At 27.6% G+C, this 26,455-nt stretch overlaps 4 protein-coding genes across 4 annotated transcripts; all 4 read left to right on the top strand.

Annotated features, from left to right (window-relative positions):
• Positions 1–4,040, top strand: LOC113385854. The gene is made up of 8 exons (XM_026623682.1): positions 1–136; positions 1,735–1,824; positions 1,957–2,121; positions 2,324–2,392; positions 2,465–2,662; positions 2,720–2,855; positions 3,153–3,415; positions 3,876–4,040. The coding sequence occupies exons 1-8, from the start codon at positions 26–28 to the stop codon at positions 4,038–4,040; spliced, it is 1,197 nt and encodes a 398-aa protein (XP_026479467.1). The 5' UTR covers positions 1–25.
• Positions 4,041–12,469: 8,429 nt separating this feature from the next.
• On the top strand, positions 12,470–14,261 carry LOC113384869. The gene is made up of 8 exons (XM_026622637.1): positions 12,470–12,593; positions 12,696–12,785; positions 12,850–13,017; positions 13,082–13,150; positions 13,251–13,439; positions 13,537–13,663; positions 13,728–13,987; positions 14,073–14,261. Exons 1-8 carry the CDS (start codon positions 12,510–12,512, stop codon positions 14,220–14,222), a joined length of 1,137 nt encoding a protein of 378 aa, XP_026478422.1. The 5' UTR covers positions 12,470–12,509; the 3' UTR covers positions 14,223–14,261.
• A 2,054-nt stretch (positions 14,262–16,315) lies between these two features.
• LOC113385855 lies at positions 16,316–19,538 on the top strand. Its single transcript, XM_026623683.1, has 9 exons — positions 16,316–16,453; positions 16,667–16,747; positions 16,835–16,996; positions 17,074–17,148; positions 17,216–17,404; positions 17,499–17,546; positions 17,620–17,767; positions 18,976–19,238; positions 19,311–19,538. Exons 1-9 carry the CDS (start codon positions 16,316–16,318, stop codon positions 19,536–19,538), a joined length of 1,332 nt encoding a protein of 443 aa, XP_026479468.1.
• A 1,949-nt stretch (positions 19,539–21,487) lies between these two features.
• Positions 21,488–26,129, top strand: LOC113385856. The gene is made up of 9 exons (XM_026623684.1): positions 21,488–21,625; positions 21,847–21,927; positions 22,004–22,165; positions 22,239–22,313; positions 22,405–22,590; positions 22,673–22,720; positions 22,799–22,946; positions 24,861–25,123; positions 25,902–26,129. Exons 1-9 carry the CDS (start codon positions 21,488–21,490, stop codon positions 26,127–26,129), a joined length of 1,329 nt encoding a protein of 442 aa, XP_026479469.1.
• The last annotated feature ends 326 nt before the right edge of the window (positions 26,130–26,455 follow it).

Genomic DNA, 26,455 nt, shown 5'->3' on the forward strand with positions numbered 1-26,455 from the left:
TGTCGTTTGTGGTATAATAAGAATAATGATACTTTTAGAAATTTTATTTATATGTGTACTATTTGCAATTGGAAAGTGCGAAGAAATGAAAAATAATGTTGACCCAGTAAAGCCGGAATTAAAATTTGTTTTTGTAGTAAGTGTACTAAAAATCTATATTGTAGGGGGAAGTCCCGTAACGCCGGACGGCACCAAACACCGGACACTCTGTTTAACACGTATTATTTAAGAGAGTATAAATCTTTTCATTTCAAAATGCACTTGAATAAAGTTTTGATTGACAAAAAAAATCAAAATAGAAGTGAAAGGGGCACGAGGGGCACGCAGGTACAGAATCACGCGCCAAATCTTGCCTGTGACGCACACGGCAAGAGCAACCCTTTTCTGTTTCAGGCGCAAAATTACGGCGCAAAATTACCTAAATATCAATGGAAGTAATTCTAGCATTCTATTTATGCATTTACATTTGAGTGGTATGCAAAGATAAAAGTTGTACTTGATTGTTAGCATCCATAAAATGGTAGATTATTATTAGAGCTTTTAACAAATTTTAGTAGGTGCCACCAAGTAAACAAAAATGTTTGCCCCTTAGCACCGGACACTAAGTCGTCCCTTTGTGCCAGACAGTACATTGATATTTTTTGTGAGAATTTACGTGATTTATTCCAATTATTTAATTTTGTTTTGTATGAGCTAACGGTCACTACATACCCCCATTCTTCGTATTTCCTATTCAAAGAATGAAAATTTTATGATGAATGCTCTAGCTGAGAGCATCGGTGTGGTCCAGCCAAAAGGGTGGTTAAATAGTGATTTTTTGCGATATCTAAGAATATTCGTCAAAAACACATGTAATTATTCCAAAGTGTGGAGACGACTACATATGTGAGCAATGCAGTTATTTTGAAATGTCCGGTACTGGGTGCCACTGTTTAAAATATTTTTTGATAACAAAGTTTGATTGATAGTATTAATTATTGTTTAGCAAAGATTGCGTTTTTGTTAATTTAGTTTGATTTTTAACTTTGTTATCTAACATAAATCATAAATTAATAAATATTTCGTAAAATATCTTTTGGTTTATTTATAAATAACCTTAGGTGTCCCCGGGAAGTCCGTAAGGGAACTTCCCCCTATACACAAAACAAATTTTTATATACATATATATATATATATATATATATATATATATATACATATATATTATACAAGATAATTTGAAAGTGATACATTGGTAAATTAATTACAAATGGGTTCAACTAAAAAATAGAGAAAAAATATAGTATAAATTGGAAAATGAACCAATAATCACAACACATGAAAAGTTTTGAAAATTCAAAATTTAAATTCATAAAGTTTAATTGAAAAAAAAAATCAACGATTAAATCAAAATATCTGTACTGATATCTTACGAACTATAGTTTTAGGACTAAGATTATGTGCAACAACTTGGACTGAAAGTATTTTATTGAAATTATTTTTATTTATTTTCCAAATAATTGTGCAGAATATAATATTTTGCAATTTTGATATGTGTTTTTTAAAACTAATATTGTTGTTTCCCGCAATGAACAAAAAGATGTTGAAATTAAAATTGTTTTCGCGGTTGGTTTTCAGATATCAACGCGTTGAATAATGTTTTTGTATTAAAATTCTTTATTTATCAACTATCTCTGATAATGTGAATTAAGTATGTATATGTAAAAATATGGTAAATATATGTTAATTTACTAGACTGTCCGAGGAGCTGCACATTGGCCATGTGATTACCCAGGAGGACCTGTTATCATAGGAAGACCTGAACAGTGTAGTAGGCTAAGCTGGGTAAGCCTACCCCAACTACTTTATTCTATCACTAAAATATTGCATATATTTAATAACAATTTTTATTTTTTTGTATAAACATGAATACTAACGGGCTTAGTACTAAAATTATCAAATTAATAACATTTTTAGCGCGGTAGAATTGATGCATATAATTATGGCGAAGAGATAGATGACCTTTACAGATATAGATTAGGAATTCAAAAATGGAATAAAACTAATTACTGGTCTATTGCAAGTACTTCACCTAGAACCATCCAGGCAGCGTTAGTATTGGGTGCAGGATTAGAAAATAAAGTTTGTAAAATCATTGATTTATTGATGAATTTATAGTTTTTTGTAGTATAGTTATAACCAATTAAGTAACCAGCTTAGGTGAATAGTTGACTTCAAAATATAATTTTGTAGTTATGAGCTATTAGTTAAATCAATATCCAATTAATAATATATTTTGTTATATTTTGAAGTATCTATCTAATCTTGTTGCTACCATTTTCAGCCGTACAAAATAAATAGAATATGGTCTACAAAAAGTAAAGAAAGCACACAATTTCCTGCAATGCAGCAGGTTTGTATGACATAAAAAATACGGTATAACAACATTTTTACATGAGTTACTAATCTGTCAAAATCCACGCAGTATTTAAGATTTTACAATAAAGATCAGTGCCCTGCATACTTAGAAAATGTTTTTAGTGAGAGACGCCAATTCAAGGAAGTCGATGAAGATTTCATGAAGGTTGTTAGTATTTTCGAAAAAAAATTATCCAAGAAAAAGTTGGATGTTTATAAAAGACCACAAGATGTCTGGCTTACATATGAGTCTATGTTTAATGTGGTAAGTAATATAATATTATATTTATTAATATAACCATTAACTAATATTGTATTGTAGTTTTATTCTTATAAGAAAAAATACCCACATAAGTTGAAATATTGGAAAAAAGTACGCAAAGAATTTAAGGAATTTTCTCAACAATTAATGTGGACATCATTGACCGGCAGTAATCGTCTACGAAAACTTGCATCAGGTTAATGATTTGTATTCTAATATAGAACTAAGTTATACATTCTACAGTAAATTACTTGAATTTTATTTTTAACTTTGAATTCATTTACCAGTCAATAAATATATCATATCTTATGCCAAAAGCAAAATGTACGAACAACAAAATCAAAGAACATACCTCCATTCCTACTATAAGAACCTATGATATGAAGTAGTTAAACTTTACAATTTAATACGCCTATAAATGAATATGTATGAAAATTTTGATAATATACTTTTATTTTTATATTGGTTCTGACAATTTTTGAAATTATTACAGGCCCCATAACATATGATGTAATCAATGACATGGATAAATTAACAAAAGATAAACCACAACCTCTTGCACCGGGAAAAGAAAAAAATAAACTATCAGTTTTAACAGTACCTCAAGGAGTTTTTGCAGCGTTAGTAACTGGATTTGCTCCAAATGGAACCACAATTAATGGAAAGGAATTTTCTGCTTCTGACCTTTATCCTGAACATGGTGCTATGCATGTAATAGAACTTTACAAAGAAGGAGAAAATTCATGGAAAGTAAAGGTAATTACAGTAAGATAAAGGTAACTTGATATATTTCGAAAAAATATGCCAAACTTTTATGATTTTATCGTGATTAAGTTTTAATAACTTATCAAATATAGTAGCGTTTGCGATAACCACTAGAGAAATTTTAATGAAAAAATAATAATAGAATATCTGATTACTGTTAAATTGTTAATTTTATTCCGATTGCTGAAGTATTTGCCTAATTCTCTTGATAACTTGCTTAATTGGTAATTGAGCAATATTTACATTCAAAAATTTATGTGTGATGAAATAATTTATCATGAGAAAAAAGATTTTGTATTTACCTCATGCAAACAATTAAATTGTGTGTTAATAATTGCAATGAGACTTGTTGCTGAACTGAAAAAAGTTTACTGCCTTTATTTTGAAATAAAAGGAACTCAATTTTATATTATTTGAAAAAATTAACATCATATTGTTATTCATTTTTCAGGTACTATACAGAAATAAAAGACATGATTGTTTAAAGGTTGTTCAAGTGCCTAATTGCCAAAATCAAGATCTATGTGATTACAACACGTTCAGAAACTCACTTGATAAAATTAGATTAAATAATGACGCCCATAAAAAACTTTGTAACGAGTCGGATTTGGAATAAAAAAGAAAATGTTTATTTTCAATTTTTGAATGTAATTTATTAACAAGAATTTAATGTGGTAACTTAGAAATAAAAGAAGCAAAACATAATCTTATCTTTATTATGTTACATTATGTAATTAAAAGATATTTTTCTATGTGTATTTATATTTTTCATATCTTTAATATAAAAAATATTGTGCACATCATCTGATAGTTATGTATATGTACATTATACGTTTTTTTTTGTATATACTTTATTTAACAGCAATCAGAATTTACAAAATTCTATGTCACGTTAAATTGGTAGAAAAATATAGTAACATGTTATAAACCACACATTTTTAACTTCCTATTCGATGTTTTCTCAACGTTTCTAGCCATTCTGAATCGAATGAGATCAAATTTGGAAATATATCTGTGTGTGTACAGATTTTTTACCTGGAATCGACGTTTTCTAAAAAACGGCTGAATCGATTTCAAATTTGGAATAAAAAAGAAAATGTGTATTCTCAATTTTTGAATGTAATTTATTAACAAGAATTTAATGTGGTAACTTAGAAATAAAAGAAGCAAAACATAATCTTATCTTTATTATGTTACATTATGTAATTAAAAGATATAAAATAATTAAAACTAAAGGTAAAATTATAATATAAACTAAATAATCCGTGAAACTGTTCCAATGAACAGCTCACTATGTTATGTCAAATCCAAAGGAATTTTTCTCTTCAACCTTCTAGTAGAGTAGACGGAGGCATAAGTAGAGGTGCTATAAGATGATTTGGATGGTTTTCTAGCTTGGAGTGATGGATTGAACTTCTGCTGCTAATTACTAATTACATCCTTAATAAAAGGAATATTGAGGTCGTCATATTTATATTTATGCAATCACGAGGCCTGGTTTCCTAATATTGTTTTTGTATGAGATAATACTATCTGCCCATTCGGGGCAAAATAACTTTGTATGGTATAATACTATTTTTCCATGGGTCTCATTGTTAGAGCATAGATTAATTTTGGAATCCGTTGGCAAGTTCATAAATTAAGACTCAACTTTGTGAAAAATATATTTGTATTTGAAATTCTGGTCTAAAAGATTGTTATAGACGAGTGGCCTTCAGAACATATTTGAGCACTACTAAAATGTCGCAAATATTAAAAAAATATGATTCATTTTTTGAAAAGCATTCAAAACTAAAGAGTCCTAAAAGGTGTTAAGATAATTTGATCAAATACTAGTCGGTTCTATAGACTGCAACCCGAAAAGAGTCCAATCTCTGTGTAATCAAGTATTATTACAATTTTTATAATAAGGAGAATGTTTATTCATGCAGCAATGTCGGATCAGGACTATTTGCACATGGAAACATATTGCTATCTATATTTCCTAGTGAAAACCGATGTCACTACTGCTTGACAACAGGCTGCTCGAAGCCGGATCGAATCCAGGACCTCTGATCCAAGCAAATATATTAGGTTAAATTTTTATATTATATAAATAAAATATCTTTTTAGTATCTGAAATACATTGACCTTTGCAACCATAAGGTTTAATGCAGTACTAAGCAGTAGTAATGATATCCATTTACGTTTGAAAATATGTTTCTACTTTTATTAAACTGAGAAAAATAATATTTTTTAACTTCCCGTACGGTAAGTTATTGTAATCGTCCAAAAATCGAAATTGAAAATTTTTACATTTCTTCACGTTTTAAAGGTTTCTGAACATTTTGACATACCTCAGAAAAAATAGATGTGTATGTGTGTGTGTGTATGTGCGTATGGATACAATTTTTTGCCCACGTTTTCGGGCGCACGGATCAACTGATTTGAATGGTTCAAAAAACATTCGATCCCTATTGATAGGGAGAAGTGCTGATTAGTTTTTGGCAAAAGCAGATCCAGTGGTTTTGGAGATACAGAGCTAAATGTGCAAAAAATGGCAGTTTTAAAGTGAACTAAGCATCTGATTTGAATAATTCAAAAACTTTCTGCTTGTTTTACAAAAATAATTGCTTTTGGAAAAAAAATTGTTTCAATTTATTTTTTCATTTTTTTTTTTAATTTTTTTCTCATTTTTATGTGGGTATTTATATTTTTCATATCTTTAATATAAAAAATATTGTGCACATCATGTGATAGTTATGTATATGTACATTATACGTTATTTTTTTGTATATACTTTATTTAACAGCAATCAGAATTTACAAAATTCTATGTTACGTTAAATTGGTAGAAAAATATAGTAACATGTTAAAACCACACATTTGTAACTTCCTATTCCATGTTTTCTCAACGTTTCTAGCCATTCTGAATCGAATGAGATCAAATTTGAAAAAAGTATATCTGTGTGTATACAGATTTTTTACCTGGAATCCACGTTTTCTAAAAAACGGCTGAATCGATTTCAGAAATTTAAAAGCTATTTGATGTATCTTGATAAGTACTTGCGTTTGTTAGTTTTTCGCGACGATAAGCGAAGCGGTTTTCTTGTAAATAGCAGAAAACTGAAGATTTTTTCGTCCAATTTTCTGCCCGCAATTCTGAATCGATTTTAAATACTTCAAAAAACTGTTCAAGATACATTGGTTGGGGGTCAACCTGCTTAGTTATTAACTGTTGAAACATTTTTTTCGACGCTTTTTATGATTTTTTTTTAATGATAGATATCATGATCTTCTAGATCAAACTGAAATATTACGGCACTGCGACAAGTAGTTTAATTTTAAAAATTTGTCAAGTTTGCAAAAATTAGTGACGATTTTTGGCGTTTGTCAAAATTAGACTTTTTATTGACGTTTTCTCAGAAACGTCTGAACCGACTTTAACAATTTAAATGAGGCCATCGTTTATCAGTTTTGTGCGACAATCGGTTAAACCGTTTCTTTGTAATTAGCGAAAAAGTGTAAGACTTTTAGTCCACGTTTTAGCTCACAACGCAGGACCTTTACTCCATATTGACGACAACGTGCTGATAAATTTTTAGCAAAGTCAGTTTTAGCCGTTTCGGAAATGCAGAGAAAAAAGTGAAAATACCGCACTATTTGAATAAATGATCTGATTTTTGAGAAGGTAGATCCAGCACATACAAAATTTTCAGAATTAATAAAAAAAATGTTTTTGTTAAATATCGGAATGGATTCGGTTTTTAATATATATAAACAAAGATTTAAATTTTACGATTTTTAAAGATCACTTACATGACCTTTTTTAGTTTAGTTTAGTTTTAACTTTGCAATTTATTAGTTTAATCTCATTTCTTAGAAATATGAGAATGTTTCTTAACGCAAGGTGAAATATGATATAAGGTTCTTTATTCTCATATATACGGCTCAATTACATTTTGTTTATTTACTTTTCTTTAAAAGTCGTCGTCTAATTTATAATGTGTTTTATTTTGTCTATAAAACTTGTATAATGAATGTTACAGTATTTATAATAACCTATTTGCATTTATAACTAATAACATTTAAAACAATTGTTACTAATTAATTATTATTTGATATTGATTATTAATTTCTATTATAATTATTTTTATTCCACTATTCTCCGGAAAGTAGAATAGAGTGGAATTATTTTTATTCCACTATTCTACGGGTACGGGAAGTTTCAGCAATTTTCCGTAATGCACAAATCCATGCATCACTAGTTTAATTTTTGGCTGATCTGAACTTACGGATCCTAAAAGCTGTTGTGATAAATTACTTACTAACTATGTGGCTTTTTCATAGAAGACAACTCAAACAGTTGTGTATCTACGTAATCAATATCATTATTACAATTTCTGTAATTATGATGAATTCATATTATTTGATGCAGCAATACTGGACAAGGACTATTTTTACTTGGGAACATATTTCTATCTATATTTCCAAGTGAAAACCGTTGTCACTACTGCTCGAAACCAGTTAGAGACGCTCGTACTTGTGTTAGGATTTTATTTTGCTCGCAGAATGATCTTTTATGTCCTTTGCCCCATAGATGAAAGTCATACGCTCACACTTGTAAAGTATGAAATTTTTATAACATTATTTTTTATTTCATCTGCAATCAATGCTATGTATGTTCTCTAAGATTGTGCTTTGATTTCTTAATCTAGTCTTATTAGAATTTAATCCAGAAGTTGAAGATTTTTCCTATCTGATAAGATTTGAAGTAGCTTTATTTTATTTAATATAGACTAGATATAAATATATTTTCACTAGCTATCACATTTTGAATCTATAATTTCAAGTCAAATTCTGATATCACTAATGCTTGATGCCCATAGCAATGATTTCTAGGACAAATTCTTACCATGCAGCCATAGCCAGATACTGTATCAATATGGGAATAGCATATTTACTATAGCTTTAATGTTGCTAATTAGATATAAATTTCAACTGTTTACTTAGAAATAAAGTTTTTGCTTTTAATGAAAACTAATCAATGCGATTTTCAATTCATATTTTTGAAACAAAACATCTGCAATTTACTATTAATAACATTATATCTATTTCAAATATTTACGAATTTTTATAAAAAGTCAGTTAATTTTAAATCATAAAAATTGTTTAAAAAATGTTTTAACCGTTATTTGAAAACAATCGGCACAGCCAAATCTTTACCAAAAACCAATTAACACGATTCCCAACTGATGACTTTCAATCAGATTTTAAATTTTTAAAATTTAAACGTTTCATATATTTAAAATTATTTTGTTTTGTGTGATATGTGATTTATTACCTTGATGAACACTACATTAAACTAGTTGGTATTGGTATTTTGCCTTGAGGCAAGTTACATGAACTTCCCGATTTGTGTAAATAATCGACTTAATCCATGATAGATAAATTAATTCATGAGTAGTTAAAAGTATTCGAAGTGGATTTATTACACATTATTGAAAATCGAACACTTCAACCCGGTCGGAATATTTTTTAAAAGCAAATTTTCAAAAATCATTATCAATCAATTGTTTAGCATGTTTAATAAGACCAAGTACTCTATCGTTATGCCGTTTATTAAAACCAAGTACTCTATCGTTATACTAAGTAAATCGCCTAATTTTAATTTTAACAAATGTCAAAAAAACTACTCATTTTCTCAAACTTTGATTTTTAAAATTAAACTACTTGTCGTAAGGCCTTAATATTTCAGTGGGTTCTATAAGACCATGATATATATCGCCAAAAAAAGTTCCATGAAAATCGGCTTAATTTTTTTTTTCAACGGTTAACAATAAAACGGCTCGGTAGATTTTCACCTAAAACTAATCAGTATCATTCCAAACTAATATCTTTCGAACAGTTTTTGATTTTATAAAATCGATTCGGTAGTATGAGCTTAAATGTGGACGAAAAGTTTAACATTTTTTTCCAAATTACAAAAAAACGGATCGGCCGATCGTCGCACAAAACTGAGAAACGATAATCTTCATCGAGGTACAGGCGTTTTTGAGCAAACGTCGATGAAAGTTCTAATGTTGAAAAATGCCAAAATTACCATACTAATTTTTGTAAACTTGGACGAATTTTTAAAACGAGTGGTCGTAGGGCCGTAAATTTTAGTATGATCTAGAAGACTATAGTATCTACCGTCAAAAAAAAAATATAAAAATCGTCGATTTTTTTTTTTAACTTTATTACAAGAAAACGGCCCAGCCGATCTTTACCAAAATTAATCAGCACGATTCCCAACCAATATCTTTCGAACGGTTTTTGAATTTTCAAAATCGATTCAGAATTGCGGGCTAAAACGTAGACGAAAATTTTTCACTTTTCTGCGATATATAAAGAAACGGCTTGGCCGATCGTCGCAAAAAACTGACAAACAATAGTCCTCATCGAGATACATCGAATGGCTTTTAAATTTTTGAAATCGGTCCAGCTGTTTTTGAGAAAACGTCGATCTGTTCACATACACGCACACAAATACACAGACACACACACATACTTTTTTCAAATTTCGTCTCATTCGATTCAGAATGGCTTGAAACGTCCAGAAAACCAAATTAGCGAATCGGATTTTTTTATGAAAACATAAATTTCTCCTTCGGGAAGTTATATAAACTAGTGATGGATGGCATCGTGTCTTAAGCTTTTTCGTCAGCCATAATTTTGTTAGTTTATCAGTAAGCTGGAAAAAAAGTAAATTAAATGGTAATAAATGATAAATAGAAATGTAGACATTTGTCTACGAGGAAATACTAAAATACTGTTCTTAAATACGATCACACACCCGCAGGTATAAACACCAAAGTGGTTAACAACTATAATATGTAACACAACAACATCAATATATTAAGAAAGCTTATTAATAAAGTATAATAATTATTGAACAAACCATAATTTTTTAAACGAAGTTAACAAAAAATCCCTGTGAAATTTTTTTTTTCTTGTATTGAATTTTCCTTATCTTTTTAACTTCCCGTAGGGCAAGTTATAGTAATCGCAATCTATATATCCTTACGTTTCAAAGGTTTCTGAACATTTTGGCATACCTTAGAAAAAATGGATGTATGTGTGTGTGTGTGTGTGTATGTATGTATGTGTGTGTATGTATGTGCGGATACAAATTTTCGTCGACGATTTCGGGAGCACGGATCACCCGATTTAAATAATTCAAAAAACATTCGATTCGTATTGATAAGGAGACGTGCTGATTAGTTTTTGGCGAAGGCAGGTCTAGCCGTTCCGAAGATACGGGGCAAAAAGTGCCGAAAACGGTAACTCAGTTTTTAAGAGAACGGAGTGTCCGATTTGAATAATTCAAAAAACATTTCACTTGTATTGACAAGATGAAGAATCGGTAAAATTTTCATGAAGGTAGGTCTAGCGGTTTCGGAGATATGGAGGAAAAAGTAAAAAAATGAGCCATTTGGCGGTCAAAAATGATCATTAGACATATGCACATCAAATTATCAGATATTTCATAGAGATTTTAACAATAAGTATACATTTTGTTAACATTCCTATGGGTTCCGTACCAATGCTTATGCGTTAGCAGCGACGCGGGGCTTACGCGCTTTATATTTTGTCCCTATGCAGTTACAGCAGTACGATTGCTTTGAAAAGAAAGTTCAGATCTTCCACAATATGTCAAAATAAAGAAAAAAAAAATTTCGAAAAAAAAAAATTAAAAAAAAAAATTTTTTTTTTTTAAAAATTTTTTTTTCAAAAAATAGTAATTTTTTGTCCAATTTATAGTTTCTCAAAAATCTTATCTTTTCAAAGTATATTTTTTTCAAAAATGTTAATCGTTTTTTAAAAAAATAATAATTTTTGGTACGGGAAGTTCCAGCAATTTGCCTTAAGGCACGATGCCTTAATTGCCTTAAGACAGAATTCCACTTACAGCTAGTTGCTTTTGTATTTGCCTTTGTTAGTTAAGTTAGATTTATTTCATCTGTTTAATCTTCACCCGAAAAGAACAAGAAATACATGTCACAAGGCTCAACCTTACCCACAATATTTGTCATAACCGTACCCAACGCACACTTTTGAAAACAATACATCACTATAACTGAGCTAAATTATCTAAGCAGGTAAAAACTAATTGTTGGTATAAAATATTCAACTTAGCAAAATAATAATAATGAACAAAGTGATCTATCTGTATGCAATTAAGGGTTATTATTAAAAGAATTCGAGCATCAAAACTTACTTTTGACTCTTTAAAAGCAATGCAGACTACTACAATGGTAGTTTAAACAGTCATACTTTATCTTTCTACATTTGAACCATATCTCAAAATCAGAATAGTTTAGCTATTATAACGACTATCACTACCGTACCCTGGTACAACCGTCGCTTGTCTACCCCAAATCATAAAAATTTTGTTGTCTTATCTTAGATACTGAATAATTTATTCAATTTGTTTAAAACATTTATTGCTGAACCTTTTTCTGTAATTAGTAGGAGCATGTCAAGAACACTGCTTTTATTAATATGAATAATTTTTAAGTTTGACTATTAAGGCTTTGCTCTTGAAAACTATCTATTTAAATCTTAAAACACTGAAATAGACAATAACCAACTTAATTTTTTATATAAAATTTTTATTTGATTATAAAATACCTACTATCAGCATATGCACAATTATTACTATTATAGTTTGATTTATCTATCTTCGATGATAAAGAACTAATAATTTTACCAAAGCTAATAAAAAGACGTGTGTACATTGTCAAATGTAAATTTGAAACATGAATAAACAATATCTATTAACAAATCAAAGATTGCCGCATACAAACTTTAATATATACAATATAAATATATATCGAAATTCCATTTTGAGTAACATTTTAAGTATGTTGAAATATTGTACAAAAATATTATCATTGTTTAATCAATGTAAATAAATAATTTATCAAAAATATTATTCGATCAATAACAATATATATATATAAATTTTGAAACTATATAATACTATAAAATGATGTTGTATACCCGAAATCTACATTCCAAAATTAACTTTGCTTCAAGAAGTAACGTAAATTATAGTTATCATGAGAGTCGTATTATTCTTTTGGATTTGCCTAGTGCAGTTCAATAACATTATTGCAAAAGATGAACTTCAGTTTGTTTTTGTTGTAAGAATTATTTTCTCATAAAACTACTATATTGTTAATTATATATACTATCAAAAAAAATTTATCAAGTCGCTTAATAAAATAACATAAAAACATTTGTAGATGGCAAGAGGTCCAGATCATCGAGCTTGCGATTATCCTGGTGGACCCAAGTTGACTAATTTGCCAGAAAAATCTAGTGAATTAACGAACGTAAATATTAAAATTTTATTGAATATTATAATTCACATAACATATATACATGTGTTATTTTCAGGATGGCAAAAAAGAAGCTTTCGAGCTCGGACAACTTTTAGATAAAGTATATAGAGGACAATTAAAAATAAAAAAATGGGATTCTAATGAAAATTACTGGCCTGTGGCAACAAATACTAAGCGAACAAAAACTGCCACATTAATTATAGGAGCTGGTCTAGAAAATAATGTATAAGTTAATTTATCTGAAAATTTAAAATGACTTTGTAAATAAAACATATCTATTTTTCTAGCGCACAAAAGCTTTTGGCCAATGGTCTGAGGAACAGTTAAAGTCAACACACTTTGATGCAATGCCAGGAGTAAGAATATATAAAATATAATATAAACTTCCAATAAATATTGATGAAAAATCATTCCAATATTCTTATTTGATTACATATTAACATTTTATGTTTTCAGTTTCTAAGATTTTTAAATCCTAGTGAATGTCCCGCATACTTTAGGGAATTCGGGCAACAAGCTCCGAATGTCAAAAAAATTACAGATAAGTATCAAGATACTATCAACGCTATTAATTCCAAATATGAATCTATTGGAACCGCAAAACCAGAAAACGTTTGGCTTGCTTATGAAACGTTTAAAAGAATGGTAAGCATACACACACAAATATATATATATATATATATATATATATATATATATTTTATTTTAAATATATTTATATTTAAATTCTATTTTATTTTAGAAACACCAAAAGAAGTCAGACATGCAATGGCTTAATTCAACTATAATGGAAAATCTTAAGCAGTTTTCGTCTCAGTATATACTGACAGCTGTAACATCTACAGAAAAGCTGAGAAAATTAGCAGGAGGTATTGGAATGATATAAATTTAATAACTTTATAAAGAAATTTAGTTGTTTTTATACAATTTTAGGATTAATTCTTAAGGACCTTCTCAATGATATGGATGAACTAACTAGTGGAAGAGCACAACCGCATGCTCCAGGGAAACTAGATAATAAAATGAATATATTTGTGGTCCCACAGGCACTCTTAATAGCTCAAATGGCTGTATTTACACCAAAAGGTACCAAAATAAGCAATCAAGATGTAACGGCTTCCAATTTTTACCCTGACGATGGATCTTATGTCGTAATTGAGTTGTACAAAAATAATCAATCATGGAAGGTTCAGGTATTATTTGATTCTGTGACAATTTAATGAAAATACATACGATATTTACTAATAATATTAATAATTTCGTGTAAAATTAATGTAGATAAAATATAAAAATGACAAAAATAGCGGCTGGAAACCACTGAAAGTGAATGGATGCAATGATAGTAAATGTCCATACAATACGTTTAAAAACGCAGTTAAAAAATATATTATAGACGAAGGAAAGCATAAACAATTATGTAAACAATAAAATGTATTAATTCAAGATGCATAGTCAGTTACTGATATGGCAACAATATTAATAATATTTAATAACCATTTAAAATTATAGTTTAAGCATTATAAAGAATTGATGTAATAATATTATAATAAAATTCTATTTTTCTACACGCAACAATCGTTTAAAGTATTAGTAATTAATTTCTTAGAAATAAAATGGATTTTTATATTGATTGATATCTGCGCTGTTAAATAACATAAGTTGTTAAAAATGCAATTTGGTTTCTGTAAGAAAATACGATTTTTCAAAATATGCTCTACGTATACAATAAGTAAATAATTTCTCTAGTTGAATAATTAAAATTATATACGTATTCATAATTTAAATACTCGTCCGAATGTTGAAGAAAACTGTTGTGAAATGAATGTTGTAAAAACTAATTGGCTGCAACTTTTCATTAATAAAATTTTGTCGTAAGGACAATGACGATTCTTCATACTTATAAACTAATGCTATTTTGTTTTGCAAGACGATCATTAATTATAAGTAATAAAAACAAAAGTTTTCTCAAATAATGCTAAATCGATTTTGAAAATTCAAATAAAGTTCAAAATCTATCAGTTGAATAGTTAATAGTAAGTATACAAGTAGTAGTAATTATAATTTTTTTTCGTTCTTTGTGATGAAACTTCTTTTGATGACGGAGTTGATAGTTTTAACAAACATCAATAATGAAAAATCTTAAAATAATAAAATCATGGACTGTTATAATGATGGGAATTATTTTAAAAGTTCTTAAATATCTATTATAATTAATTAAGTAGATTATATACACATATCGGTAAGATTTGGCAACATGCCTTTAAGCTCATATATTAATAATTTGATTTTGGCTTAAAAGTATTAGCTATTAATAAGTTTGGCAATAGCAGGTTAAATTTGTTGATAACATTTTTTTTGTTGCATGTGACTTGAATTGGTAGAAATCATATATGTTAAGTTTTGAACAACCTATATATGTATCTATTTAATAAAATTATAAAGAAAATTTGAGGAATGAAATTGATTGGCAACAACATTTTATATATCTTCACGTTTCAGAGGTTTCTAAACATTTTGACATACTTTAGAAAAAAGTCGATGTATATGTGTGTGTGTGTGTTTGCATACAACTTTTCGTCGACGTTTTGGAAAACATGGTTAAACTGATTCGAATGATTCAAAAAGTATTTGCGCCTCTATGCAGCTAAAGCAGCGTAATTTCTTTGAAAAAAGTTCAAAATTTCTAAAATTTTTCAACATATAAAAAAAACTTTTTTTTCAAAAAAGATAATTTTTATCAAAAAGTCAATTTTTTCAAAAATCTAATTTTTCCCAATCTAATTTTTTTTTTTGTTTATTTATCATAGCAATCTACACAATGTACATTAGGCTAAAATTTTTGATAATTATGGATTCCAATTTAATCTGTTTTTTAAAAAATTAATTTTTGGTACGGGAAATTCCACCAATTTGCACTAAGGCACGATGCCATAAACCACTAGTAGTTGCTGTAGGTTTTGCTATCATACGAACTAAAAATACAGGTATCACTAATACAATGTTTATAGAATATTTCTAATGAGTTCAACTAAATTCTTAAAAACTGAATGGTAATTATTTGTGCTTTCTCTACTCTCAAGCAGCTAGACCTGCCTTTTCCAAATAGGTATAAACCTTTGATTGAGTTGATACATATTACATACTCCCAAAATAGATGACAATAATTTGAAGTTTTTGAAGAAAGTGTAGTTTTTGTTTAGAGATTAAAAAGAAGTTGTATTGATAGCTATATTTGCTTTTAAAAAATAATTGCTGTTTCAAGATTTAATTGCTATATCATTACCTACGTATTATAATATATATATATATATATATATATATATATATATATATATATATATATATATTATAATATTTATGCAATTTATGCAATTTCAATGCGTAAATAAATATCAAATATTTATTAAATATGACGATAATATTAAGTTATAATTACACTTGCTGTTCTGTAAATATGAATTTAGTTACATGTAGCATTAATGGAGAAAATAGAAATTTTCAATTGCTAGGTTTTGACGAAAATGAATTTACGAAAGAAAAAGTGTTTAGAAAATATATCTCCTCTGGCAGTTGCATTTGTGACAATTTTAAGTACTACTGATATTGCCCAATGTTTTGTCAAAGACAATATAACTCCTACATTAAAATATGCGTTTGCTGTAAGTTTGTATAGAATATTTTATTGATCATATAAAAATATTTTATAGGAGTATATTATTAAATCAGATATGACCTTTGAGATTATCATTTTCTAAATCTCGGTAAAAATACAAATTACTACCAAAGCGAATGTGCGTCCAACACTACAAATGATTTAATAAATATAACTTTAAGAATAAATTAGTAACAAATTTTATAAAATACTATTAAAGGTAACATTAGAACCATCTCATGATCCAACCGACTACTATGGAGGCCCAAAAGTTTTTGGCTCTAGAGACAACATTAATCAAGTAAGTAATTTAAAAATTGGCACATCTATTAACAAAATCGACAATACATATACTGAAAATATTTTTTCAAAATTCAAATATATGTAGGAAGGAATTTATGATATGCTCACATGCGATCTCTTTGCACAACCATATCTAGAAAAATTCGGATTGAAAAAATTCACAAGAAATAATTTCTGGGTTTTTACCAACTTCGAGATTCATAATTTACAAGGTGCAAAATATTTCCAAAAATGCTTATTGAATAAGGTAAGCACCGATAAAATAAATATTTAAATATACATATAGAGTAATTTATTCATTTATTTTGTGGTTTTTAATTTAAGACGCAAGAAGTTGAAAATAAGAAATTTAAAAATATAGAAGAACTTGAAAAATTCTATTATGGCCTCACACTTGAGGTAAGCAATCATAACAAATAATATATATTTAAATAGTAATATATTAACGGATTTTTAAATTTAACAGTTTGAGAGATTTTACGATAAACGCGATTGTCCAGTATATTATGAAGCTTTACATGATATGAGACATTATTTAGATCGAGTCTTCTGTAAAGAATTTGCTGGAATTGACAAGTGTATTGCAAGAAAATATCAAATTAAACGACATGACTATAGAAAACTGTGGCTTTTATCGTTGGCTATGAGGAATTTGGTATAAATATATTAATAACGAATTTGTTCAAGTGTTTGATGTTTTTTTAAACTCAAGTGACTTATATGCATACTATTATATTTTTCAATCATAGGAAAGAGATCTAAGCGAGGATGACGATACCTCGGACTGGGATATCATGGTATATCAATTATATTGCTCTCAATAAAATTTGTTTGGGATGCATTAATGCCCATATTTATTTTATTTTTCAGAATATGTTTTTGGCACCAGTAGTCCGACAAAGACACGAAAACAAATTACGAGGTCTTTCAGAATCAAATTTGTTTTCTCTTAGTGAAATGGGGCAACAGTTCGCTTACCAAACATCTTTAAGTAAACGAATACGTAGAACCACTGGAGGTAGGTTATTTTAAATTATTAAAGTTATAATTAATAATTGAGCATCAATAATAAATTTTTTTAAAAAATGTTTTCATAAAAGTATTGCTTATTTTGCTTTTGGACGATTGAAATCCTTCTCTATCATTTGACATTGAAATTTAACAACAGTATTGTGAGTGTATGTGAATGCAGATTTTGACACCTGTTTATTGGTTTTGAGTGATAATCAACCAAATGTAAGTAATTAATAGTTGAAACGTTTGAAGTACTCACAAAAAGACATAAAAAGCGTTTAAAAAACTATTCAAAAGATATCAGTTGAAAATCACGTTGAATACTTCTACTCATCAAGGAAAATTTGGTTTTAAGATCAATCGAACAATTTTGTATGTAAATAACATTTCTATAAATGCCTGAAAAATTTGAAAGTGGATCAGATAAGCTTTCCTTACATAATAGATGAGCCATAATTTTGTAATCATCGGATAGAATTTTTCATCCATCTTTTCTCAAAATATTGAAACAGTTTTATAAAATGCGAACATATTTTTTATCGTTTATCAGTTTTTCACATTTATCATTTATTTTGGGCCATAACTAATATTATGAAATATTAAATATTGAAATTTTCATTTTATTTTTCTAATATTTTCGAATAATGAATAATTTCTAACTATCAATTGAAAATGACAGCTTTTTGTAAAGATTGAACATTTTTTGTAAATAATTATTAGCTTCATCAAAAATCCTAAAGCAATTTTAAATTGTTTTGTATTTTTGCAAAATATATTAATTTAGGAAAGCTGTCACTAGATTTGTATTAGCGTTGCTTGATTAGTTGATCAGTTTAGCTTTTCTCAAAATGTAGAAAATGGCCAATTAATTAATGGCCAATTAACCTTAATATTTTTACGCCTCCATACATTATATTATATAGTTTTAGTGAATATTATGTGTAAAGATTAGGTTCAGTGTTAAGTTACTTAAGTCAGTAGAATTGTTAATTATTATTTTTATAAATTATTATTTTTTCACCTAAAAATCTTTTTAACAATAAGTAATATTTCCATTCGTATAATTTTGTTTATAATTAAAAAAATAATTAAAGTGGTTCCAAAAAATAGTAATAAATGAGGCATCATAATAAAGTTTCACAAATCCATAAATTGTCCTGTATTTACAAAAGTATAATAAAATAGTTGCTATTGAAATAATTCAAATTTTAGGTCGTCTTTTGAAGTACATAATGGAAACTTTAGAACGCGTTAAGAAAGGCCAAAGACGCAGTATAAATCCTAAGAAAAACAATCTAAAAATGTCAGTATTTGTAGCACCGACACAAGTATTTATCGGCTTACTTTCAGCTTTGAAACCTAAAGGTACTTTAATTGATGGAAACACATTCAATGTTACCAATTTCTTTCCTGATGTAGGCGCAACGATTGTATTTGAATTACATAAATTGCGAAGAAATAATTGGAGAGTTAAGGTAACAATTAGTTCACCCATAATTATATAATAAAATTATATATATATATATAAACAAATAATCCATTTGCAGGTTCTTTATAATCAGCACACCTATGGCGATTTTCAACTTTTAACTTATCGTGGATGCAATAAATTTAAATATTATCCTGGATATTCTTGCAATTGGAATACTATTAAACGTATTATGGAAGATAACTATATGCATAAAGGAAAACCTGTCGATTTTTGCAGATCTCGAAGGCACCACCATAAACATGTTGAAATTGTACCTAAAGCCCACACTATCCACGGAAAGTGATAAAAAGTAATTGGAGATTTGTATTAAAAAATATGTAAAAGATATGAAAGATGCAATATTAGAAAAAACTTATCGAAAAGAAATTGTAAATATATGAGAGTTATAACACCTATTTACTTTGCAATTCTATGTTTGCTACGTTTATGAAGTTTTTGCTCTGCAAATTAGAGCACAAATGGGGATACTGACTAATTTGTGTCGTAAAAAACAATTTGTGTCCCTTTTATTATATATTTCAAAAAACATCATGCTCAACATTAGTAATATTTTTTATTAGTTAATTAGTTTAAAGTTTCAAGAAATACCTCATATACGTAATTTTTTCAATAGATGCCGACTATCTTTTAAATCAATTAAATCTGAACTAATAGATTAGATTTAATTCATTGCACAAGCACATTTCATTGAATGAAATCTATTTACAATTTGATGTTAAATTATTACCTAAATTAATATTTGTGATGAATTTAGTTTTCTTTGACACTTATTACAACGTAAAATATGACGACGAATATATCTTCACTTAAAGTAATACTTAAATACAATGTATTAGATAAATAAATTGCATTACTCTTAAATAAATAAATTGTGAAATCACTATTGTTGTAAATAAATACAAATACGTATATAAGATTTAGTAATTATTGTGGTAAAATCATACTGAAAAACATTATAATGGTGGTTATTTTAGCAATTATTTCAAATTTTTCTCCTTATGTCTTTTCAGAAATATATGACAAAATTAGTTATACAAATTTATTAGAGAGTTGTTCAGCAACACATTTCAAAAAAGAAAAATTTAATACTAGTGGTGCATGGTATGGTACCAAAAATTAAATTTAAATTTAATAAAAATTCAGTACTTATTAGAACTTTGAAAAAAACTAGATCTTTGAGAATTTTAAAATATTTGATTTTTTTGAAATTTTTGGATTTTTTATACTTTATAATATTTTGAACTGCTTTTTAAAGCAATCGCGAATTTGCGATACGTTAGCTACGTAGAAACGAGAAGATATGATATAAAAATAAATAAAATAAACAAATAATTGGTATAGTTACTTGCTATAATCTATCAATACATTGTTAATTATTATAATATTGGACGTAAAAATATTATGAATTCAAAATTTTTCAAAAAAGCACTATGATTGCAGTTATCGGCGAATTAAATGGAATTCAAAAATGTTGAGGTAGCCTGACTACCCTGCTGCCGAAAATTGCATGGCGTGCGTAGCAGCCACGTAGCAGTCACGTAGCAGGCGCAATAATGGTTTTCCTATTACTAAAATGGTGATTTGATAAACTTACGAAATCTATTATAACTAATTATAAGAGAGTAATTTAATTATATACAAATGACTATTTTTGTTTAGAGTGCCCCATTCGAATCCAAATGTATGACATTTACTAACTTTGGAAAACCGATCCCCCATACCCGTGGTTTACCCCCTCGAGCCCCCATTGAGTGGTTTATCTTTGGGTCAATGCACGGGATATCAGAATTCATTTTAGATGTTTGGTTTCTTCAGCAAAGTACCTTATTTTGATCCCTAGTATCCGAAAATCATATGTGCCCTAATAAATAAAAAAAAAATCATTACAAAACCCATCTTGTACATATATTTGTATGTTTATTACAATAATAAGAACGCTTAATAAAAATTATGTTATTTATGAATTATAAAATTCACTTAACAAATCATTTTCTGTATGTAGCAATTTAAAATAAAAAAATTGCCGGGCCCAAAAAACATTTGCAATGTTCCGGCGCGTTTCGGCTCGACAACACCACTGACAATATTCATGTAATTATGCAATTTAATTGCGTAATGAATAAATATCAAATATTTTTTATACATGACGGTATTAAATAATATTAAATTTATTACACGTAGTATTTATTGAGAAAATATAGACATGTAGACACTTGCTAATTTTTGACGAAAATGAATTCACGAAAGAAAAAGTGTTCAGATAATATATCTTCTGTGGCAACTGCATTTGTGATAATTTTATGTACTACTGATATTGCCCTATGTTATAATAATGACAATATATCTTCTACATTGAAATACGTGTTTGCTGTAAGTATGAATAGAATATTTTGATGTTTATTTAAAAATATTCTATAGAAGTATATAATTAATTCAGTTATAACCACACTTATCTATGGATATAACCTTGGAGATAATCCTTTTCAAAATCTCGGTAAAAGTACAAATTAGTACTATAATACTATAAATGATTTAATAAAACTAACTTTGTAACATAAATTAGTAATAAATTTCATTAAATACTATTAAAGGTAACATTAGAACCGGCTCATGATCCTACCGACTACTATGGTGGGCCAAAAGTTTTTGGCTCTAGCGACAACATTAATCAAGTAAGTAATTTAAAAAATAACAAAATACACTTAACACATACTGATAATATTTATTAAAAATTTTAAATATACGTAGGAAGGTATTTATGATATGCTCACATGCGATATCTTTGCAAAACCGTATTTAGAAAAGTTCGGATTAGAGAAATTTACAAGAAATAATTTTTGGGTTTTCACCAATTTTGAGATTCATAATTTGCAAGGAGCAAAATATTTCCAAAAATGCTTATTGAATAAGGTAAGTACCGATAAAATAAATATTTAAATATATAGAGTAATTAATTCATTTATTGTGTGATTTATTATTCAAGACGCAAGAAGTTGAAAATAAGAAATTTAACAATATAGAAGAGCTTGAAAAATTCTATTTCAACCTTACACTTGAAGTAAGCAAATATACTAAATGATATAAATATATATATATATATATATATATATTTAAATAATATTGTATTTATATATTTCTAAATTTAACAGTTTGTGAGATTTTATGATAAACGCGATTGTCCAGTATATTATGAAGCTTTACATGATATGAGACATTATTTAGATCGAATTTTCTGTAAAGAATTTGCTGGAATTGACAAGTGTATTGCGAGAAGATTTGAAATTGAACGTGACTATAGAAAACTTTGGCTTTTGTCGTTGGCTATGAGGAATTTGGTACAAATATATAACCAAAACAAGTTTGTTCCATATTTTTCATGGTCATTATACATTTATTAATATATTTCTCCAAATATAGGACAGAGATGTACGTGAGGATGATGATATATCCGACTGGGATATCATGGTAAATTAGTTTTATATTGCCCTCAATAAAATTTGCGACCGTTAAGTGGTTAATAGCAATATTTTTTTATTTATGTAGAATATGTTTTTGGCACCAGTAGTCCGAAAAAGGCATGAAAAAAAGTTACGAGGTGTTTCAGAATCAAATTTATTATCTCTGAGTGTGATGGGGCAACAATTTGCTTACCAAACATCTTTAAGTAAACGTATACGTAGGACCACCGGAGGTAAGTTATGTTACATTATTATAGTTATAATTGATGATAATAATACTTATAATAATGAATTTCCTTTAAAAAATCATATACGTATTCCGCTTCCTTTGTTTTTTGAACGTTTGAAATCCTTCTGAATCATTAAACATAAACGTTTGAAAACTGTATTGCTAGTGTAAATACATACTTTGACACCAGTTTATTAATTTTGAGTGTTAATCAGTCGTACCTTCGTAATTAATAGTAAATTAAAAACGAGTCTTAATATTTGTAAGTTTAAAATTTTAAAAGATATTTTTGGAAAATCATTGTGAAAATTTTCACTAATACAGTTGATTATATTTCGATCGATCGATCTCCTTCGTAAATAATGTTTTTACAAGCGCCTTGAAAATTTACCAATCTTTTGATAGATTTTCTTCTTTACTAATTATGAAACATAACTCTACCTACATGATATAATCTGAGCCACATTTTTGTTATCATTATATATTAAAATTTTCTCAAAAAATTCAAGACTAATTTATGAAATGTAAAAATCTTTTATAGGACAGGATAGGAATTAGCTTGTTGTCACATTATTTATTTCTTGATAGTAGTAATATTTTAATTTTTTTTTCTATTTTATAGAATCATTTCTGAATTTCTATATTTGTTTACAAATCATATTATGCTTATCAGTTTCTCAAAGAGATTCAATGAAACATTTCTTATAATTAATTATTAGTAATTTTAATTTTTAGCTTTCTCAGAAATTATATAACTGAATATAAAACTTTTATTATTAGTGAAACAATAACAATTGTAAACTAGTGGTGTAAGGCATCGTGCCTTAAGACTAATTGCTGGAACTTCCCGTTCCGTAATGATAAATATCCGTAATTATTATTAGGTGTTTTCAAATATATTATTATAAATACTATAACTTTCATTATTCGTATTTTATAGTCAAAATGTAAGAGCTTATAACTGAATTGAAAAGTCAAAATTATCTATTTGAAATATATATGTTAGCTTTAGATTTCAATCCAGAATTAAAATCAAAATCCGAATCAGTTTTGGTATTCAAAAAAATATTTTTTTAAAAATAAAAAAAAACTTAAATTTTGAAACATGTTTTTTGCCTTTCCTAAATACTAATCCTTTCTGCATACTGACAATACAAGCAAAATGTTTTCTGAATATGAAAAACTACAATTTTTTGCACATTTAGTTCCTTATTACTTTGCCATAAACTAATCACCACTTCTACCCATCATTACGAATTGAATTTTTTTTTTTCAATTATTCAAATCGGAAGCTCTGTTCTTTTAAAAAGTGAGTAAAAAGTTGCTCTTTTTGTATCTCTAAAACGACTAGATCTGCTTTTGCCTAAAACTAATCAGCACGTCTCCTTATCAATAGGATTCGATCGCTTATAGAATATTTCAAATCGGTTGATCCGTGCTCTCAAAAACGTGCAAGAAAAATTGTAACCATACATTCATACAAATACACACGAATGCATTTTTTCTGAGGAATCACAAAATCTTCAGAAATCTCTGAAACCTCTGCAACAATTTTCACATTCGATTTCTGGACGATTACTATAACTTATATGCAGGAAGTTAAAAAACAATTAAACTTGTTCTTGCAAAATAGTAATAAACAAAGTATTATCATAATAGTATTTCGACAATCTAAAAAAATCGCTATAAATTGCATCAAATTTGATAAATAGTACACACGCTGGTTCTCTTATATTATAGCTAAGTAAATTCTTAGAATAAAATTTTTATTAGAATTAATATGTTTTTAATTATAAGTCAGCTTGTAATTTAAATAAGAAGTGAAAAATAAATTAATAAATTGCCAAAATTTTACTATAATAGATATTGCAATAAAAGTACCATAAAATATACACTATTAAATTAATTTATATTTTAGGTCGTCTTTTGAAGTACATAATGAAAACTTTAGAGCTCGTTAAGAAGGGCAAAACAAACGAAATAAATCCGAAGAAGGATGATCTGAAAATGTCAGTATTTGTAGCACCGACACAAGTATTTATCGGCTTGCTTTCAGCTTTGAAACCTAAGGGTACTTTAATTGATGGAAACACATTCAATGTTACCAATTTCTATCCCTATGTAGGTGCAACAATTGTGTTTGAATTACATAGATTACGAAGAAACAATTGGAGAGTTAAGGTAATATATCAACTAGTTTATTTATATCTGTATGTTACATATATATGTATATATATGTTACATATATGTATATATATATATGTTACATATATATGTGTATATATGTATATATATATATATATGATTTAGTAGTTAATTTTGATGTTGAAATATATGAGTGAGTTCTTGAGGGCGATACATCAAACAAAGAAAAGCCAAAGATTTATAAAATAATCTTTATTTCCAAACGTTTCGACATTCAATTTAATGTCATCATCAGTGGATATTACGTTGGTTAGTTACATATAGAGAAGTGTACACAGCACTAGAGATTTGGCACTAACATTTATACAACTAACTTGTCAGCACTATGCATTTTTTTATATAATTTTTTTGTATGATGTAAACAGAAAAATGATAGTTTTAATGAACAAAAATGTAAGTAGAATTATGACATAATTCTACTTACATTTTTGTTCAATAAAACTATCATTTTTCTGTTTACATCATACAAAAAAATTATATAAAAAAATGCATAGTGCTGACAAGTTAGTTGTATAAATGTTAGTGCCAAATCTCTAGTGCTGTGTACACTTCTCTATATGTAACTAACCAACGTAATATCCACTGATGATGACATTAAATTGAATGTCGAAACGTTTGGAAATAAAGATTATTTTATAAATCTTTGGCTTTTCTTTGTTTGATGTATCGCCCTCAAGAACTCACTCATATATATATATATATATATATATATATATATATATATATATATATATACATAAATTACCATTTGCAGGTTCTTTATAATCAGCACACTTATGGAGACTTCCAACTTTTAACTTATCGTGAGTGCAATAAATTTAAATATGATCCTAAATATTCTTGCAACTGGAATACTATTAAACATATAATGGAAGATAACTATATGCATAAAGGAAAATTCGTCGATTTTTGTAGATCTCGAAGGCGCCATCGTAAACATGCCGAAATTATGCCTTATGCTCACACTACCCATAGAAATTAATAGAAGAAAATGAAAACGAATTAGTTTTCCAACATATGTAAATATATAGAAGATGCAATATTAGGAAAAATTAATCGAAATTTTGAATACACTAATAATATAAAAACGTGTTTACATACATGGTATAGAATTACTACGTTTATGATGTTTTCCCTCTAAAAAGAAAAGCAAAATTAAGGATAAAAGTATACTGATTATTTTGTGTAATAAAATTTTTATGTCTCTTTTATTAAATATTGACAAGAAATTATTTATTATATGCCCAACATTATGAATTTTTATTTGTTCATAATATTCATTAAAACACTATGATTGCAGTTACCGGC

The sequence above is a fragment of the Ctenocephalides felis genome, unplaced genomic scaffold (genome assembly GCF_003426905.1).
Source record: "Ctenocephalides felis isolate EL2017-DRISC unplaced genomic scaffold, ASM342690v1 CF-g0.4_SCAFFOLD_03571, whole genome shotgun sequence".
In the NCBI taxonomy this organism is placed as follows: domain Eukaryota; kingdom Metazoa; phylum Arthropoda; class Insecta; order Siphonaptera; family Pulicidae; genus Ctenocephalides; species Ctenocephalides felis.